This window comes from Podarcis vaucheri (genome assembly GCF_965113315.1).
Source record: "Podarcis vaucheri genome assembly, chromosome: 4".
In the NCBI taxonomy this organism is placed as follows: domain Eukaryota; kingdom Metazoa; phylum Chordata; class Lepidosauria; order Squamata; family Lacertidae; genus Podarcis; species Podarcis vaucheri.
In genome coordinates, this window is record NC_138762.1 from 18,431,232 (window position 1) to 18,452,402 (window position 21,171).

The 21,171-nt window shown below is 44.6% G+C and overlaps 1 protein-coding gene and 1 long non-coding RNA gene across 6 annotated transcripts in view; one reads left to right on the top strand and one right to left on the bottom strand.

Annotated features, from left to right (window-relative positions):
* Nucleotides 1–6,370: 6,370 nt before the first annotated feature.
* LOC309530683 overlaps nt 6,371–21,171 on the bottom strand; it is a 112,079-nt gene continuing 97,278 nt past the window's right edge. The window contains exon 3 of the long non-coding RNA XR_014218844.1: nt 6,371–6,651. This is a non-coding gene — a long non-coding RNA (uncharacterized lncRNA). The remainder of the gene's footprint in view (nt 6,652–21,171) is intronic.
* DEUP1 (deuterosome assembly protein 1) overlaps nt 13,989–21,171 on the top strand; it is a 67,522-nt gene continuing 60,339 nt past the window's right edge. For all 5 annotated transcript variants that reach the window (XM_082219299.1, XM_082219301.1, XM_082219300.1 and 2 more), the window contains exons 1-2: nt 13,989–14,104; nt 16,507–16,567. In XM_082219299.1, the coding sequence (XP_082075425.1) occupies nt 16,524–16,567 (44 nt within the window). In that variant the 5' untranslated portion in view covers nt 13,989–14,104; nt 16,507–16,523. The remainder of the gene's footprint in view (nt 14,105–16,506; nt 16,568–21,171) is intronic.

Below are 21,171 nucleotides of genomic sequence, written 5' to 3' on the forward strand. Positions count from 1 at the left end.
GTAAATACGTTTCTGTCTATCTCTTTCCCCTGCCCGGGGGGGCAGGAAAGAGGGTGTGTGTTCTTCTCACGCTGAGAAGGATCGCCGATCGCGACCTAGCCTGTATCCTGCCAGGAAATGCAGACAGGGAGGTCAACCGGAGATCAAGCCGGGTGCCTGGAGAGTGGACAGTTTCTCCTGATAAAGGCTTGATTCCCAACAGTTTCCTCTTAAAAGGATGGAGAAGAATTTTGATTTTTTTCCTTTGCATTTTAATAAGAAACTACCTAATTCACAATCCCTGAATTGTGAAATGCACTTCCCCAAACAATGTGTGCAAAAACGCATACACCAGGCAAAATTGTGCATGGAGCTGCATACATTGGTGAAAATAATGTCCAAAAATGCATTGTTATCAGGGGGGAATTGCTTTCAGGGGGGAATTTTTAGGGAAAATGTGTAGATTAGGAGAAACACGTGAAATTAAAAGGAATCTTCCAGAGGAATTTTTTTTAAGAAACAGCAAATTGCTGTGGAAATGTGGAGAGCTAAATTTAAGACTGGGAACAGGAGAAACTGGGAGAAACCAAAATTGACAGATCTCTCCGATCCTAGAAGCACCGTATTTTTCGCTGTATAATATGCACCAGGCCATAAGACGCACCTAGTTTTTGGAGGGGAAACACAAGAAAAAAAATATTCTGAATCTCAGAAGCAGAACAACAAGAGGGATCGCTGCGCAGCAAAAGCAGCAATCCTTCTTGCTGTTCTAGCTTCTGGGATAGCTGCGCAGCCTGCATTCACTCCATAAGACACACACACATTTCCCCTTACTTTTTAGGAAGGAAAAAGTGAGTCTTATAGAGCAAAAAATACGGTATTTCTTCAGGATTTCTCTCTCCCCAGTATTCCTCCAAGTCTAGGTTTGTTTGTTTTTTAAAGGTTCTTTAAGATTCTTTTTAAAGATCCATGGGTGTCTCTCCCTCTTGCTGCCACAAGCTCCCCTTCCCTCTGGTCTCCCAGAACCAAAAGAGGCATGAACAGGGCAGAGTAGAGGTTGGCTTCATGTAGGCACAGTCTCCAATTGCTTGGGGGAAACCCTAGGGAGGCAGGGATTTTCAGTCTCAGCAGCTGATCCACGGGGCAAGACCTAGCGGCCTGATACTCTGCCAAGTCGGTACAGATCATGTTCTTGCTGATAAAGAACAACTCCCACTTAAATGGTGTGATTTTTTGCTCTCTACTGTCATTTTGCATCTCCTTCTCTTCTCCCTCTCCCTCAGGAAGCCTGAGTTGTTGGAGGGAGGGCATCAGCGACTGTTCTTTGGAGTTGGCTGCTTCTACGGTGCAAAGAAGCCAGCAATATGGCACAGATGACAAGCCAGGCAGATCCTGCGTGACTAGATGTGAATCCAGATCTAAATCACAGTGTGGGCAGCCTCATTCAACATCAAGAGCACTACGCTGAGAAGACACTGCAAGCCCCAGGGCCTCCACTAATTTGCTCTCTTAGTTGCACATAATTAACAAGATGTGCATGTCATTTTTATAAACCTGGCAGATGCCAAACTCCAGCTGGTAAATATCTTGCATTTAACCTGCAATTATCTTGATCTGAAATTGCTCTCTTCCAGTGTGAAGGACTTTTTGAGTTGTTCCAAGGGGGCGGGGATGATACCTCGACTTTTGATGCATCCTTTTTTCCATACTTTTAAGCCAGTTCTGCTGTCACGCTTTTGAACTTACAGCCCGATCCTACAGATCTTTGCTCAGAAGTAAGCCTCTATACATTCAGTGGAGCTTTCCATGAAGTTAGGTTCTCCATCGGTCGGAGAAAATGACAGAGGCTAACCAGAGAATTCTTGAGAAGCACAGCAGCTAGTAAGTCTGAACTTTATTGAACTGTTGCAACAGGGTGCTCCCCTCACACGCAGGAAAGGAGGAGGACCCAGAACAAAGGTGTGCCCACCCTTATATAGACATTTTAAATTGCCAGTCCTGGAGCCCAAGACCACCCCCCAGACACATCATACCTACATCACAGAAAGGGCGGTCTACAACAGAAATCTGAGTGCGTTGTTTACCTCCTGTCTGGCAGGTTACCTGTTAATGTTTACTTGGTTGGATACCTTAGGGAGCCTGGCCAGTCTTCTGTAATGATAACTACTTAGTTCCTGAGCCAGGTCACAGGCTCCCCCTATTCATACACAGACATACCCTTAAGACAGGATTTGTGAACAAAAAGACAATGGGAAGGCTCCCCCACCTCCTCCCTCCTTGTAGAGAAAACATTTGGTCAGTTTGGGAGTGAAAATGGTTTCAGGGCAGTCCTCCTGTGCTGCTCCAGACATGTGGTCCACACATCTGTGTATGCGCTTGGTTGGTACATTTATGACATTTAGATAGATAGATAGATAGATAGATAGATAGATAGATAGATAGATGATAGATAGATATGACCTTAAATCTTTTATTTCACCTGTTGACTTAGAAAACAGAGAACCCCAAAGTTTGAAGAAATACCAAAAAAATAAAATAAAAATTGAGAGAGACCTAAGGGGGCCACACCCCCAGCCAAAAATAAATAAATACCACACTGGAATGAGGACTGAGCAGCATGATCAGTGAGCATAACTGCTAAGGGAAACAGAGGGAAAGAGGGAATGGCTCCCTTGCTAGAGCCCTGAACTTAATCGCTCCACACTGCAACATTGTGTTGCAAGCGCCATTTTGTAACCCGTTTCCCTGCACATTGTGAAATGTCGCTGTCCAATCACACTGCGTCAGCATGCCATTGATGATTGTGGAGATCGCCTTATATTGATTCAGGATATATAAATTAGTTCAATCTACCCAACTTAAGTGTTGTTTGCTGGGCTTGTGTATCTTTAGACAAATAAGGCACAAGAATTATATATACCTGTTTCTGTCCTGTAACCAACAACTGAGGCCCTGATCATCTTCCCCATCTTCAAAGGGGAGATGAGTGGGCACAAAAGACAAGACAGGAACACAATTAATACAGTTGTAATATTACAATAGCAAACCATGCCAAAGAGCAGGGAAAGGGGGAAAATAACAGAAGAGGGCATTAAAAGCAACACAGCTTCCTTCCAGCAATTGAAACAATTCAATAAGAACTGAAAAACCTCTCTTAGCTCAAAAGCCTTCCTCAAAATGAAATCACCAGTGCCCACATACCATTTTCATATTTTGGCACTCCCATGGTCTCTTTTAAAAGCCCATTACTTAGATCAAAATGCCTTTGAACTTCTTTTTTTAGGCATTTTATATCATCCTTCATATTTGTTTCTGGCAGTTTACAATTTTTTAAAAAAATCAGCAATAACCTGGGACCTTTAGGTCAGACATCATGCTGCTGGTTGGGTTGGAATGTCATGATTGCACAAACATTTTCTAGTTTTCCATTTTTTATTCTCCCTCCCTCCCTCCTTTCTGCTTGCAGCTGCTGCAGTCCCATTACTATGGGCTTTGCTGCCACCATGTGGAACGCCAAAAAAATTCTCACAGGTTGACATACAGTGTTACCTTGGGTTAAGAACTTAATTCGTTCCGGAGGTCCGTTCTTAACCTGAAACTGTTCTTAACCTGAAGCACCACTGCCACACCGCCGGAGCACGATTTCTGTTCTCATCCTGAAGCAAAGTTCTTAACCCGAGGTACTATTTCTCGAACCCACAAACCTGAGTCTCAGGCTCTACTGTCTTTGCAGCTATAGTCTGCAACATGAAGAACTACACAACCAATTATTCTATTTCTTTCATTGTTTGTTTGATTTAAAGATTTTCTTGGTTTATGAAAGTAAACCAAACCTTGTCTCTTTTTTCGGGTTGTACAGTCTCTTACAAATCAGTTACATTTGTTGTGAGACATTAGTGTTGAGTACAGTATAAGGTTGGGGGAGAGGAGAGGTGGGGTGTTTATATAGTGTACATGTGGGGTTTGGGGTCAGCATCAACTGGATAGGTTCTCTTTCTATTACTATTTATTCTATTTACTATTCTAATGTAGTTTACTATTCTAATGTAGTTTACTATTCCAATGTATTCTAATATAGTTACTATTCTAATGTAGTTCTAATACTATTCTAATGTAGTTTATCACATTTCCTTGGTAATGAGAGGTCTTGTGGGGCAGGGTGTTGTTGGTTGGCTGTGGTTTGCTGCAGTGGGGTTTGTCTGCATTTGTGAAGGGGTGAGGGCTTGTTGGGTCAGGAAAGCCAGAATGATTCGTATGCTATCAGTGGATTCTTCTTGTTGGGCTGTGTATGTGATAAACGGGAGCCATACTGGTGTCCTCTTCTATTTGTTCCCATGTCAGTTTCAGTTTACAGTGGTGCCTCGCAAGACGAAAAGAATCCGTTCCACGAGTCTCTTCGTCTTGCGGTTTTTCCGTCTTGCGAAGCAAGCCCATTAGCGGCTTAGCAGATTAGCGCTATTAGCGGCTTAGCGGGCTTAGCGGATCAGCTGATAAGCGGTTTAGCGGCTTAGCGGATCAGCTGATAAGCGGCTTAGCAGATCAGCTGATAAGCGGCTTAGCGGATCAGCTGATAAGCAGCTTAGCGGATCAGCTGTTAAGCGGCTTAGCGGCTTGGGAAAAAGGGGGGAGGGGGAAAAACCCGCAGGAACTCGCAAGACATTTTCGTCTTGCGAAGCAAGCCCATAGGAAATTCGTTTTGCGAAGCACCTCCAAAACGGAAAACCCTTTCGTCTAGCGGGTTTTCCGTCTTGTGAGGCATTCGTCTTGCGGGGCACCACTGTATTGGTTAGCTTTTCTAGTAAGGCCGTTTCCCATACAATTTGATACCATCGGTCCATGTTTACTCCTGACAGGTGTCTCCAGTGTCGGGCTTGTTAGAAACACACCCTGGGAAGGCTGCCAACCTCCCACGTCTTCGAAGCATCTCTCACGGTGGTCCTCTCTGGCTGTAAATCTCCCTCAGTCCAGAGAGACTAAGCGACCCTTCTCTCCTGAGAAGAGCACGCTAGTCTTCTGGTATATCACAGCAGAAGAAAAACTCAATCATAATTCTAAACTACTTTATTTACAGTCTTATAATACAGAGACTCCATCAGTGCATCTGTGCCCTCTGAACACCAGTACAGTGGTACCTCAGGTTAAGTACTTAATTCATTCCGGAGGTCCGTACTTAACCTGAAACTGTTCTTAACCTGAAGCACCACTTTAGCTAATGGGGCCTCCCGCTGCCGCCGCACCACCGGAGCACAAGTTCTGTTCTCATCTTGTAGCAAAGTTCTTAACCTGAAGCACTATTTCTGGGTTAGCAGAGTATGTAACCTGAAGCGTATGTAACCTGAAGTGTATATAACCTGAGGTACCACTGTACAAAAATTGTGACGCATACAGAAGTGAAACTAAATTCCAATAGTACTCAGACTTCCTGCTTCACGCTCTCTCAGACACTCACATGATATATACAAAACATAGTACCACTGCTGGAGCAGCTTGAATAGATAAAAATCCTAACAGGGCTATGAGGTTTCTGGTTGCTGAGAGTAGGTGGGTTATAAGCTCTGTATAACGTGAGTGGTCATTAGGATCTTGGAAGATGTTCATTAGGGCCAGTTCTGGGGTGAGTTCTAATAGCTTTTTAGTTATTTTGCATATCTCTTGTAGGACTGCTGTCCAGAAGGGTTAGATTTTAGGGCAATCCCACCACATGTGGCAGTTTGAGGTTCTCCAGTCATTGCAGGGTTTCAGGCATGTCAATGGCCATGTGTTGTGTTGTGTCAGTTGTTACAAAGAGGTGAAGGGGGAAGCCCCATCAGTACAGTGGTACCTCGGGTTACAGATGCTTCAGCTTACAGACTCCGCTAACCCAGAAATAGTACCTCGGGTTAAGAACTTTGTTTCAGGATGAGAACAGAAATCGCGAGGAGGCGGCACGGCAAGAGCGGGAGGCCCCATTAGCTAAAGTGGTACCTCAGGTTAAGAACAGTTTCAGGTTAAGCACGGACCTCCAGAACAAATTAAGTTCTTAACCCAAGGTACCACTGTACTTGATTCCTGCTTGTTGAAGACATTGGATACATGGGCGTAGGTGGCTTAGAGTCTCACGAGAAATCCTGAAAGGCCAGAATTGGGGTTGGTTTTTTTCCCATATCGGAGGTTGGTTGAGTTTCTGAGGTTGTTCCATTCTTTGTCTTTCTTTTTGTAGCGGGAGAAGCAGACAAGGATGTCTCATGGAGGAGCGTTGGCTTTCGGCATGGGTCTTAGAGCTGACCTCTGGACTTTGCTGGCGTGGATTGACCCCCGGCCTTTGAACTTTGGACTTGACATACTGACTTGCCACCAGGTATGACAGGGGTTCAGGACAGTTAGGCAGTTAGTGTTTAAGAAGAGTCATATCCAGCCAGGTTCGGAAAGCAGCTATAAAATTAGTTTTGTAACTGTCCTGGGATGGATCTACACACAGGGGGGAAACCCACTATAAAAAAGTCAGAAATTAAATCTTTATAACAAAAGAAAAAGACACTATGGAAAATTGCAAACGCCATCTAGTGTTGCATGTTTATAACACATTCAAAATGCTGGGTTTTTTTACTAATGTAGCTGAGTGCCTGGTTTTTTATACTAACATTTTGATCTTACCAGTTGATTGAACAGTGGATTGTTCCATATTCTATGTAACTTTTCATTTGACAGACTCCCTCGAAATATGGTGGACTCTCCTTCCTTGGAGATTTTTAAGCAGAAGTTGACTGGCCCTCTGTCATGGATGCTTTAGCTGAGATTTCTGCAATGCAGGGGGTTGGAGTAGATGACCCTTGGACATAGCTGTCAACTTTTCCCTTTTCTTGTGAGGAATCCTATTCAGAATAAGGGAATTTCCCTTAAAAAAGGGAAAACATTGACAGCTGTGCCCTTGGAGGTCCCTTCCAACTCTACAATTCTATGATTATATGATTCTATGGGCCAGCCCTGGTTTTCTGTACTTTTAAAAATTTCAAAATCTGCCCTTCCCTCTTTTCAGCCAGAATAATTTAAAAAACACTCATCAGGAAACAGCAAATTAGAAGGGGGAAAAGTGTAGCAGTTGTGGAAAGAGGAAGCAATTAATTGGATTGAAACCAGCAGGAGGAGACTTTTAAAAAGAAAAAGAAAAACAGGAATCACCTGTGGAGATTCTACTATAGATCTGCTCCTTTCTTAAAAATGTTGCATTTTTCTGTGGTGGGCGAAAACAGGGGGTGGTTGTTGAGAAAAGAGGCTGATTACTCAAGGAAAGAGAGGTCATTTGGATCCCTCATAAAATGTGTGTGAACAAGGCATGGCTATTCGACTCACCCAGAAGCGTCTTTATTTTTAACTCTGTACCCAGAGCATAAGATCTGGGGCACCGCTGAAGATTTTTCAAACTCTGGTGGACAAAAGAGTGTTATTATTCGCAGATCACAGAGCCTCCTTGCTGATCTCCGGTTCTGCTTCCCTCGTCTGCTTTCATAAATGCTTCTTGTAATGAAAAGGCAATGTATTCCTGGTTGCTGATGGTATTCAACCTCTGGGTCACTATTTTCAAAGGCCTCTGAGCAGCTTAAGAACATATTTAGGTGGCAATTTCAACTGCCGTTTGAAAATGGAGAGAGTAGAATGGGAATAATAATACAGGGTTTAAACACACGCAGCCCATAAAATTTATGTTTCCATATCACGGGGGGGGGGGAATGGTATGTATATGTGACATAATGAGAAAAAGAGATGAACACATACAAAACCAAGCAGCTTGGACCCATCTTTTCTTCAGATGTCAAGAAGATAAACAACTACCTGACATTTAGAAGACATCTGAAGTTCAGGGAAGTTTTTAATGTGTGACATTTTAATGTATTTTTAATCTTTGTTGGAAGCCACCCAGAGTAGCTGGGGAAACCCAGCCAGAGGGGCGGGGTACAAATAAGTTGTGGTTGTGGTTGTTGTTGTTGTTTTGTTGTTGTTTTACAAAAATAGCAGTGGGACAATAATAATAGAATTGTAGAGTTTGCCACATGGGGGCAGTGAGCAGCTGTTCCCTGACAAACTGAGTCAAAAATAATTTTCTGGTGATATATTTCTTTAATCCCCCACCCACATCTTTTCTGGGGCTGCTCTTGATCTATTGGAGAACATTCATAGGATCATAGTGTTGAAAGGGGACCCTGAGGGTAATCTAGTCCAACCCCCTGCAATGCAGGAGTCCCAACTAAAGCATCCATGACAGATGGCCACCCAACTTCAGCTTAAAAACCTCCAAGGAACGAGAGTCCACCACAACTTCCCAAGAGTGTCCATTTCACTGCCGAACACCTTTCTTGTAACTTGAAGCCATTGGCTTGAGTCCTACCCTCCAGAGCAGGAGAAAACAAGCTTGTTCCATCTTCCACGTGGAAGCCCTTTAGATATTTGAAGGTAACTATCCTATCTCCTATCAGTCTCCTCTTTTCCAGGCTAAACATACCCAGCTCCTTCGAGCGTTCCTCATCAGGCTTGCTTTCCAGACCCTTGATCACCTTGGTTGCTCTCCTCAGCACACCTTCCAGCTTGTCAACAGCCTTCTTAAATTGTGGTGCCCAGAACTGGACATAGGACTCCAGGTGGGATCTGACTGAATAGAGCACTACTATTACTTCCGAAGAATTGATGCTTTTGAATTATGGTGCTGGAGGAGACTCTTGAGAGTCCCATGGACTGCAAGAAGATCAAACCTATCCATTCTGAAGGAAATCAGCCCTGAGTGCTCACTGGAAGGACAGATCCTGAAGCTGAGGCTCCAGTACTTTGGTCACCTCATGAGAAGAGAAGACTCCCTGGAAAAGACCCTGATATTGGGAAAGATTGAGGGCACAAGAAGAAGGGGACGACAGAGGACAAGATGGTTGGACAGTGTTCTCGAAGCTACCAGCATGAGTTTGACCAAACTGTGGGAGGCAGTGGAAGACAGGAGTGCCTGGCATGCTCTGGTCCATGGGGTCACGAAGAGTCGGACACGACTAAACAACAACAACAATTACTTCCTTTGATCTAGACACTATACTGTCGTACCTCAGGTTACATACGCTTCAGGTTACATATGCTTCAGGTTACATACGCTTCAGGTTACAGACTGTGCTAACTCAGAAATAGTACCTTGGGTTAAGAACTTTGCTTCAGGATGAGAACAGAAATTGTAATCCGGTGGTGTGGCAGCAGCAGGAGGCCCCATTATCTAAAGTGGTGCTTCAGGTCAAGAACAGTTTCAGGTTAAGAACGGACCTCCAGAACGAATTAAGTTCTTAACCCGAGGTACTACTGTACTTCTAGGAGCATTTGAGATCTTTTAGTTTGGAGAAAAGGTAACATAAAATAAGTTTATAAAATCATCATCATATGGAAAAAAGTATACAGAAAAAATTGTTTCTCTCCCTCTCTCATAGCTCTAGAACCCATCCAGTGAAGCTGAATGTTGGAAGATTCAGGACAGGGCCTAGTTAAACTATGGAACTTCCTCCCACTGGAGCCAGTGATGGCCAGCCAACTTAGAATCATCGAATTGTAGAGTTGTAAGGGATCCCAAGTGAGAAAGAGATAAAACTACAGTATACACAGAAAAGGAAATTTGATCTAAAAGCACAATTTAAAGTCCTGAACCAGCAGTCAGTTAGTGGCCCTTATTCTGATTGCCCCTGCTATGAACCTAGCAATCTTTGCTGTTATCTGCTCATTTTGATCTGATAGAAGAAAGGACATTGTGGCAGTGGTTGAGCGCCCTGGGATGGTTAGTATGAGTGGGGTGATGATCTCGTTCCCCAGGTCTTTGTAGAGACTACAGGACAGGAGGACGTGTGCCGCTGTTTCGGTGCTACCGTCTCCACAGGGGCAAAGACGTTTCTCAGGCGGGATCTTTTAGAATCGACCCTCAAGTACCGCAGATGGCAAAGCATCCAGCTTGCAAGTGTAAAAGCACGTCTGTATTTTGGGATAATAAGCTTGTGCAGATATGGAGCCAGAGAATCAAAATGGAGAGGTGGAAACTGGACATACCAAGGGCAGAATTTCCTTATAGTGGCCAGGTTGTTCTGATGCTTGATATCTTTTAGACGTTGACCAATTAGACTGTTTGCTTTAGTGAGGCCCATAGTGAGTAGGTGTTGTGGGGATAGGCCACAAGAGTGAAGTTTTTCATAGACGATTTTAAGCCAGGCACTTTTATGGGAGTCTTGAAGTACTAGGGATAGTAAACCGGGGGGATTTGAAGGGACCCTACGAGTCATCTAGTTTAGCCCCCTGCAATGCTTGGATGGCTTTAAAAGATGACTGGAAAAATCCATTGGGGGTAACTCTATTCATGGCTACTATCAGTGGCTATGCTCTGCCTCCACAATCAGAGGCAATAGCGTGAGAGGTCTTCTTATGTCCTTACATAGCTTGCTGAGAGCAAATAAGCAAATAACAAGCTACAGTTCCCAAGATTCTTGGGGGGGCTTTTTTAAAGTGGTGTGATACTGCTTTAAATCTACAGTGCAGATGGGGCCGTGATATTTGACAAAGACCTGAATTTGACACAGTCTAAAAAGTGGCCCTGGGTGGTAGGGGTGCTGCTGCTGCTGCTGGAGGGATGCTTAATCCTTCTCCTGTCCCCTTATTTCTCTATATGCTCACCTCCCTCTTCTGTTGCCCTGTCCTGAGCTGGAGGAATGTGGTGGCTACAGGGGGGAAAGCAGGTGGCAAACTTAGGGGAAAACCTGAAGTTTGTTGGAGGGGAATAAGATCACTTTAAAAGCTGTCCAAGATTTCCCCCGCTCTCCTTCATAGACCTGGAACAGATGGGATCTTTTATCAGAGATTTGCAGTTTTCACCGAAATAGCAACAGACAAGAAAGCAGCATGATGTCACTTTGGAAACAAAACAAAGAGAAACCGAGTCCCCAGTCTTGAGCTCATCTCCCTTTGCTGCTATCAGCCCTGCTTCCCTTTAAAGACCTCAGTGCAATGAGATAAAACTAATCTTTGTCAGTTGCTAAATAATTAGGGTACCCTAGGGTTCTGGCAGTCTGGAATGCTTGAGATAAAGATCGCTTTATTGAAAGGCGATTCTGACTCAACATCAGGAAGAACTTTCTTAGAAGAAAGGAAATTCTGACTCAACATCAGGAAGAACTTTCTGACTGTAAGAGCTGTTCAACAGTGGACTCCCAGGAGAAGTGGTGGACTCTCCTTCTTTGGAGTGTTTTAAGCAGAGGTTGGATGGCCATCTCTCGTGGATGCTTGTGCTGAGATTCCTGCGTTGCAGTGGGTTGGACTAGATGACCCTTGGGTCCATCCCAACTCCATAAATCTACGAGCAACACCAGCCTATGAATGTCCAGCTGAGTTAAAAGGGCAATACTCCCAAGTAAGCATGCATAGAATAGCAGTCCTTCTCCTGCATAGACAGGTAAAGTGTGTACAGAATCAGTGCTGCCCCTGCCTTTTGAAACTTTGCTTCACCTTGGGTCAGACTGAATAAGAGCCAGTTGCTCTCAGCCTATGCTGTCTCACAAGGCTGTTGTGAAGAGAAAAGATGGCCGGGCAGAGAAGACCCACATTGTGCTTCCTTGGAGGAAAGGCAAGATATAAATGCAATAGAATAGAATAAGGAGCAAGGACAACTAATTGGCATAGCCCATTAGGTACGACTGATTGGCTACTGATGTAAGGATACTGTGGGGCGAGTGTTATTGTTTTCATGTGTTACTATGCTATGTGTTTTTATATTGCAAGTTTCCCTGTGATCCTTGGATGGAGTACAGTACAGTGGTACCTCAGGTTAAGTACTTAATTCATTCCAGAGGTCCGTTCTTAACCTGAAACTCTTCTTAACCTGAAGCACCACTTTAGCTAATGGGGCCTCCTGCTGCCGCCGCGCCGCCGGAGCACGATTTCTGTTCTCATCCTGAAGCAAAATTCTTAACCCAAGGTAATATTTCTGGGTTAGCGGAGTCTGTAACCTGAAGCGTATGTAACCTGAAGTGTATGTAACCTGAAGCGTATGTAACCTGAAGCGTATGTAACCTGACGTACCACTGTATAGAAACTTAATGAAAGAACAAATAAATGGGGAGCTACTGGAGGATATGCAATTCTGTTTTTATATTTTGTTGTTGTTATAACCTTGAGTGAATAAAAAGAAGAAATTATACTGGTCCTGTAGGGGATGTGAATCATAGAATCGTACAGCAGACCCACGAATTGTCCATATTTTCCAGGGAGGTCCCTGATTTAGAGAAGCCACCCAGTTTCTGATTTGATCTCTGGATTGTCCCCATTTTTACTGGAGAAATGTTGGAGGGTATGGAGTTATCCAACCTCAGAGCTGTCTGAAGGCAATCATGTAAAGGGAAGTTTTAAAAAAATGTTTAATGTTTTATTATATCTTTATATAGGCTTGCCATATGTAAGGAATGCATGGGTGGATGGTAACGTGATGGAAAAAAGCATCGGAAAAAGCTTAAAAGCACTATTTTTTGGGTTCGGTTTCTCCAAAAAAAACTCTACAACTTTGTGGGTGTCAGGAATTTTACTTTTTGAAATATGGCAACCCTATATTGGAAGCTGCCCACAGTGGTTGGGGGCAACCCAATAAGATGTGTGGGATATAAATAGTAAAATTGGGGAATGGGACATCCCTATTTTCATCAGAGAAATGTTGGAGAGTATGGTAGAGTTGGAAGGGACCCCAGGGGTCATCCAGCCCAACCCCAAGCAACACAGGAACCCTTTTGCCCAATGTGGGGCTCGAACGTATGACCCTGGGATTCAGTCTCCACTGACTAAGCACATGCAGAAAACCAAGTAGGAAAACACTTAACTCCTTCGCAAACGGGAACTTGCTTTTTAAAATCTAAAACGCAGATAGCTGAGCAGATCAAAAGGAAGGAAGGAGGTTGCTTAGAGAGAGTTTTTTGTTGTTGTTTAGTCATTTAGTCGTGTCAGACTCTTTGTGACCCCATGGACCAGAGCATGCCAGGCACTCCTGTCTCCCACTGCCTCCCACAGTTTGGTCAAACTCATGCTGGTTGCTTTGATAGCACTGTCCAAGCATCTCGTCCTCTGTCGTCCCCGTCTCCTTGTGCCCTCCATCTTTCCCAACATCAGGGTCTTTTCCAGGGAGTCTTCTCTTCTCATGAGGTGGCCAAAGTATTGGAGCCTCAGCTTCAGGATCTGTCCTTCCAGTGAGCACTCAGGGCTGATTTCCTTCAGAATGGGTAGGTTTGATCTTCTTGCAGTCCATGGGACTCTCAAGAGCAGCACCATAATTCAAAAGCATTAATTCTTCAGCGATCAGCCTTCTTTATGGTCCAGCTCTCACTTCCATACATCACTACTGGGAAAACCATAGCTTTAACTATACAGTGGTACCTCGGGTTAAGAACTTAATTCGTTCTGGAGGTCCGTTCTTAACCTGAAACTGTTCTTAACCTGAAGCCCCACTTTAGCTAATGAGGCCTCCCGCTGCTGCTGCACCACCAGAGGATAATTTATGTTCTCATCCTGAAGCAAAGTTCTTAACCCAAGGTACTATTTCTGAGTTAGTGGAGTCTGTAACCTGAAGCGTATGTAACCTGAAGTGTATTTAACCCGAGGTACCACTGTACGGACCTTTGTTGGCAAGGTGATGTCTCTGCTTTTTAAGATGCTGTCTAGGTTTGTCATTGCTTCTCTCCCAAGAAGCAGGCGCCTTTGAATTTCGTGACTGCTGTCACTATCCGCAGTGAGAGAGCTACCAAAGCCTATTTTGTTGCAGTGCATATTTGGCACACAGGCAAACGGGAGAAGGGCGCCCCTTCCTCTGATTCTGGCCCCGCCCCCTCCGCTCTGGCCCCGCCCCTCCGTCGGGGGATTCCCCAGGCCTGCTCCCTCCCTCCGCCCGCGGAGCCTCTTCCCTAGGCCGCCCCGTTGCCCCGGCAACGGGAGAAGCCCGCCGGGCCCTCCCCGCAACTGCCGCCCGGGCGGAGGGGGCGGGGCCTGCGCGAGGCGGCAGCCGCGGCGGGAGGGCAGGAGGGCGGCGGGGCGGACGGGCTCCTTCCCCGCCAGAGCGAGGGCAGCCGCGGCTCGCAGCAGCAGCAGCAGCAGCGGGGGAAGGGGCAAGGTAAGCGGGCACCCACCCACCCACCCATTCTGAGAGCTCTGCAGGCAGGGAGTCTCCCTCTGGAGAAAGGCTCTCTGTGCATGCTCAGAGGCCCGGTTTCTGCGTGCTCCAGAGCTATTGACTGTCTGGAGGAAGCCTCTCTAGCTATGCTCAAGACCCCTAGAGAGAGCCCTCTGTGTATGTTCAGAGGCACCCTTCCTCCCTCCCTTTCCCACACAGCTCCAGGGCAGAGTGCTGAGAGAGCCTGGAGAAATCTGTTCTGTGCATGCTCAGAGGCATTTTCTCTGCTTCTCCTTCCCCAAGGCGGAGTACCAGCAGAGGCTGGAGAAAGCCTTTCTGCATATGCTCAGAGGCACTTCCCCTCTGCCTCACATTCCCACACCTGCACCTTGGTGGCATGCTGAGAGAAGATGGACAAAGCTGTTCTGTGCATGCTCAGAGGCTGGTTTTGTTTTTGTTTTTATCTCTTCCTTTCCCACTTGCTCCAGGATGGAGTATGGAGTTTGGAAAAAAAGGCCCCTCTGCATATGCTCAGAGGAACCATTCCATCCTTTCCCACGTTTTCAATGGCAGACTGTTGAGAGCAGGGAGGGTTGTCTGTGGCACTCCACATAATGCTAGTATCTGTTGCAGGGAACCATAGAATCAGAGTGGGAGAGTTGGCAGGATACCCAAATGTCATCTAGTCAAACCCTGTGGAAGGCAGGGATCTCAACACGCAGTCTCCCATCCAGTTGGAAAACATACAGGACCCTGCTTAGCTTTGCAAATGTGCTAGCAGTTTCGTTGCGTCAGAGTGCTGTTCTCTTCTCATCATCCTGCTTCCAGGTTTCCTTTCCTCTAGTCAGCCACTGTGAGAACAGGATACTGGACTGGCTGGGCCATTGGCCTGATCCAGCCGGTTCATTTTATGTTCTTACATTGGATTCCAGCTCCCTTAATCTGCGACCATTAGCCATCTGGGGCCGGTGGGAGTTGTAATTTAACATTTGGAAAGTCACAGGTTTGCCTCCATGACCGAGTCTGAACTGAGGAATCCCCTCTGTGTATGCTCCCCAAGTCCTATAAACTCCAGGACAAGGTATGCCCCTCAATGTTCACAGAAAGCTGCCTTGTACCAAGTCAATGGGTCCATCTAGCATAGTATGGTCTACTGGGAACTTCTCTTGAGGGTTTCAAACAGGGTTTCTCCCGCCAACCCTCCCTGGAGAGAGCAGAAATTGAACCCAGGACCTTCTGCATTTAACGCGCTCCATTGAGCTTTGGCTCTTCTGACTCGCTAGGTAGCCTTAGACCAATCTGTTTTCTCTCTCAGCCTCCACCCCCACTATAAATGCTAATTATTGTCTCATTAGTATACCCCAGTGACATGCTGCTTGGCAGCTCAATTCTGCACCTGTTTAACTCAGAACACAAATAGGTTCCAGCGGATTCTACAGGATATATTTCCAGTTAAGAGTATATGTAAAATTGCAGCCTCCAAAAAGCCATCTCACATAGCCTGCCTTGGTTGTTCAACACCTTGGTACTCGTACGTTTTGGCTCCTGAACGACCGAAACCCGGAAGTGAGTGTTCTGGTTTTCAAAAAAATTTTGGAAGCTGAACGTCCAACGGGGCTTCCGGTTGGCTGCAGGAGCTGCAGGAGTTTTGGTTTCCAAATGTTTTGGAAGTCAAATGGACTTCTGGAATGGATTCCGTTCAACTTCCAAGGTACGACTGTATAGCTTTTGCTAATGAAATCACCAGATTTGAGGATTCCAAAAGACTATCAGAGACTCACACAGATCTCCTGAGGGGATCCTTTTTTCACCGTTTGAAAACAGGTAATCATGGATGCTTTCATTGAGATTCCTGCATTCCTGGGTGCGCTTCCACCTCTAAGAGTCTATGATGCCACATAGTGAGCTCATTCTGCAAAGTGATGAGAATTTTATCTCTCCCTGCTTCCCTCGACCCGTCAGTTTCTGATCAGGCACAAATCCACCACTGGGCTGGATGTTTTATTGATTTAATGAAGCTATGCCCCACCCTTTAATGTCAAGATATTTCCAAAGCAGATTAATAGTCCCATCAGTTGAAGACCGCATATTACGTGCACATTGATGTCAGCTTAACAGTTAAGCCACAGCAAACAGCCCTATTCCCACCCCACTGACCTGACATGTTTTCACTTGGAATCATAGAACTGTAGAGTTGGAACAAACCATGAGCGTCATCTAGTCCCCCAATGTAGGAATTTTATGTTTGACACAGGACTCAAACCCGCAACCCTGAGAGTAAGACTCTTGTACTTTGTTACTGCTGTTTCTCAAGTCTCTCCTTTTAACTATGAGTCTTCTATGCAAATGAATAATTAAGGGGGGAAATATTAACCCACCCACCCCCAAAATATTCTTAATAGATTGGAGAAATGCTAAAATGGAGAAGAAAATAGAAGCACTTCAGGAACAAATGATGACTAGGTAGGTTGACACATAATAATTTCCTGGTCATTCCTGGTTTATCTTTGCTTATTTATTTCTGTACGCTCAATATGATGTAGAACTTAAAACCTTACACTTAAAGATTTCAAAGTTCTGTGGTCTTTTGATTCTTCATTACTGCTTATCTCATAAACACTAGGCCTAGACTGCTCAGCAGCAACTATATTGAGCAGGAGTGGCCACCTTGTTTGTTTGTTTATAAAAATATTTATTTACCACTATGTCACTTAAAAAAATCAAAGCAGTTTATAACAATAAAACAGTACAATGAAAACCACATTAAAAAGTTAAAAACAGACATCACTTAATCATTTGTGGTAAAATGTAATAAATCTGTTCTTAGCCATACCGTGATGCTTGTCATTGATGAGTTTACTATTTTGTATATTAAGCAAACCATGAAGCGGTAATGCGGCTTATTGCTTTTAATGAAGAGTGCACCCCTAATTGACCTACATTTCTTATTGAAATTACTTTTCAGGCCTGGTCAAAGCAGTAGTGGCATCTTTTGTTTAAAACCTTCAGAGTGCATAACCTTTCCAATTAGAAAATGTTACGATCTGGAAACTGCACTGTAAAACTCACCCCTGTCGAAAGACTATTGTTGGGAAAGCTTTTTTAAAATCATTACCTAATTAGAGTTGTTCGGAAGCCTTATATAAACAGAATAAGATTACTGTATCATGAAGAGGACACTTTTTTTAAAAAAAAAAATCTTTTTCTGCAGAAGTGATGTCATCAACCTGCTTGAGATTTCTTTGGGCTCAGCTATACACAATTAAAATGTTTTAAGTGTGTTGTAAAGTGCATTCTACAAATGTGACACTAGATGGCGATGGTGACCTATGGCAAATTCAATATATTTTTTCAAACCTTTTTTTTGTAAAAAAAAGCATCTTCACAACGTTTTTTATATGTGTCTAGATTCTACCTTTATCTTTTTGACGTTTTGATTGCAAAATTATCCTGCTGAGACTTAGTCTGATGTAGGTGTTTGTGGGATTGCAGTTTTATAGTGATTCAATACAATTAACTGCCCAGAGTCAAAGATTGGGCTGGTTATTTGCAAATCAACATGTGAAAACATCATTTATGACCTTTGCAGTTTCTGATCATGCAAAACTCATTCTCTCTCTCCATCTAGGACAATGGTTGGAAGCAGGCTGTTAGATGAGGAGGGTGGGGAGTTTGTCGAGGAGGAAGCAGAGGTGGCAAAAACGTGATGTTTTAGGGGACCAAAGATACTTTGTTGCCCAAGTGCCCACAAAAACCTGGAGCAAACTAGTTACTTTGGTGGGGAAATTAACAAACCATCTAATCATCATTGTTCAAAGGAACAAATATAAAGATTCTTTCCTGGCATAGTAGCACTGTTTCATTGTTCATGCAAGTGAAGATTAAATGCAAATATTAAATATTAAATATTGCTTGTAAGCCGCTCTGAGCCCGGCCTTGGCTGGGGAGGGCGGGGTATAACTAAAAATTATTATTATTATTATTATTATTATTATTATTATTATTATTATTATTATTATTAAATATGCCTGTCAGCAGCACAACAAACTTTCTGGCTGCTATGAACATCACAGACTTGACTGTCGATACTTCCTCTCTCTCCTTTCATTTGGTTTTCTGTTTGCATTTTCAAAAACAGGAACAGAGAGCATCTTTAACCCCCTTCCTTCCCCCCTCCCCCTGTCCTACCTACAACTTCGTACCAAATACATATATACATATACCATATGACTTCACTTCCACCCTTTTCCTGGTTCCTTTGCTTTTCTGCTACTATGCGTAATCCACATCTTTTTAACCATCTACCGTATTTTTTGCTCTATAAGACTCACTTTTTCCCTCCTAAAAAGTAAGGGGAAATGTGTGTGCGTCTTATGGAGCGAATGCAGGCTGTGCAGCTATCCCAGAAGCCAGAACAGAAGAGGGATTGCTGCTTTCGCTGTGCAGTGATCCCTCTTGCTGTTCTGGCTTCTGAGATTCAGAATATTTTTTTTCTTGTTTTCCTCTTCCAAAAACTAGGTGCGTCTTGTGGTCTGGTGCGTCTTATAGAGCAAAAAATACTGTAATTTGTTGTCTATTAAAAGCTCTTTTATCTATTTCAACTCTGCTGGATTTCCTTGAGACCTGCTAAGCTGTGTATTTGTTTATACTGGTTCTTAAAATATTCAATAAACATTATCCATTCCTCCTTACGTTCCTTATCTTCGTTTTCACTTACCCTGTTCGCCAGACCAGCCAGTTCAGCATATTTGAACATTTTACACTGCCATTCTTCCTTAGCAGGTACTATACTTGTTCTCCACCTTTGTGCCAATAAGTTCTAGCTGCGGTGGCGGCATATAGTAATAAACCCTTTTGTTTTTTTTGAGGGGGGTCTACATTGTTACCATCCCCAAGAGGAAAATCTCAGGGGGGGGGGTGTTTCCCCTCCTTTTAAAAAATATTTCGAAACAAAAACATTTACAAACATCAAATTCAAAATCCATATTCATTTTCTAACATAAGCCTATTACATAGATTACCTAAACTAAAATATATCTAATTGCTCTAGGCTGAGGAAAATCTTAGGGGTTTGGGGGGAAAGCTTTTTTTTAAGTATCCTTTTTAATTCATTATATATAGTTTCCCAATAATCCTTAATTTTTTTACAGGGCCACCACATGTGAAAATAGATCCCTCATTTTCATCACACTTCCAACATACACCTTTTTCTTTGAATGTCAGTACTTCCTTATGGCTTACACTGACAGATTAGCGTCTTTGTTTGTTGGTTTGGTTTGGTTGTTTTTAGCAACTCTCCAGGTCTCATGCAGAGATCTTTCACATCACCTGCTACCAAATATCTTTTAAACTGTAGGTGCCTATGGTTACCAGATGTCCCCGTTTCCCAGGGACAGTCCCCGGATTTACAAATCTGTCCCCGGACAAAATCCGTCCCCGCATTTCATTTAATGTCCCCGGATTTATATTTTAAGTGTTGTAGATTTATTAGTAGGGAATGAATGTTGCGTGATTGGTTTAACAGCACAAGACACATCATACGGGGACTTCTGGTGAGTCAAAATGGCGGGTGGTACGGCAGCGAGCAGCTCCTGAAGCCAGCCAGAACCAACTATGCTACCAAGCTGGTTCCAGGCTGCTGTGACTGTCGTTGCCGCTGCCACTGCCCGGGGGGAACCGGGGACGCCCGCCACGTCAACTGGGGGAACCGCTGACACCCACCCACCCCGCGACCCAAATTGAGCTGGGAGCGAGAGCGCCCGGTCACCCGGCCGACTGCCCAGCGGCGCTCTGGGGCCAGTAAAAATCCCAGAGCCGATGTAAGAAGAAGGAGGAGAGGAGAAGGAGAAGGAAGAGAGAGGAAGAGGAAGGAGAAAAAAGAGGGGAGCCCCGACCTTGCCCCGCCACTGCTGCTGCTGCTGTCGCTGCGGAGAGGTAGGAGAGTACCGGGAGGGCAAGGACATGTGGCCGAACCCAGGCCCAACCAGAGCCTACTCCACAGCGGCTAGTGCTCCAAGAAAGCAGGCCGGGGCCCAGAGGAAGGCTGTGCGACAGAGGAGACCACAGAATAGAAGATATTACTTCTTTTTTTAAAAAAAATAAATTAAAAATAACTTTTCTCCCTGTATTTCCTCCTCTCATTTCACTGGACCACTCCCTCTTAATGGTCTCCTTCCCTGGCCTATCCAGCCTCACTTTGCCTCCCTACTGCATCCTCCCTCCCTAAGCCTCTCCTCCTGTCACTACTTTCCCTGTGGCTCTTCTGCCTGCCCTGCTCCTATTCCTTTGTAAAACCTGAGCAGCTCAACCAGTAAGGACACGCAGACCCCTTTCTGCCCCTCTTTAACCTTAAGGCATTGTAGTTCAATCACTGCCAGAGGCTTCAGCATCACAACAAAGGGCAAAGTTGCCCATCCCTCCCTAACCTGCTGTCACTCACAAGAACCCATTGCTCACATATAAAAGCTGAAGGAATACGGGTGAAAAGGCAGGAATTATGTCAGTAATATGGCAATTTCCTGCAGCAATCCACGGCCACCTTCATTCCTGGCCTCCGGAGCAGTTTCCTTTGTGAGAAAGCTACTCCACAGGGATATGAAAGCAACTGTAGATTCGACAGCATAGTTTTAGCAAATTGCATTTCCTCCTAGCAGGGCTGCTTCTTCTCTCCCCTCTATCCTAGCATACTCAGCTGCTTTAATTCCTTCCATTTTGTGCTGCCACATTTCCACAGCAGGTCTTGTCTGCACACAGCTTGCTGTCTGGCCTGGTGAGCAAACAGAGCCCCGCTGTGGCTGCTGAAAGCACAGTTCAGGATCCCTGACAGAGAGGATGCCAAGGAGATTTGGCACCGGGGCCTGCAGCCCTGTTTAGCTCTGCTCTTAATTGCAGCGTTCCCAGGCAGATGATGTGAGGGCTGTTGATCTGGAGGCCCCATCAAAACACAAGGCGGGTTGCAGGCAGAAGTGAATCTGTTCAGGCAAACTGACCACATGTGTCTCTTTTCTAAAGACAATTTTTGGGGGGACACACCTGGAGCGTTTACAGGGCCAGATGAAACCTCGCTC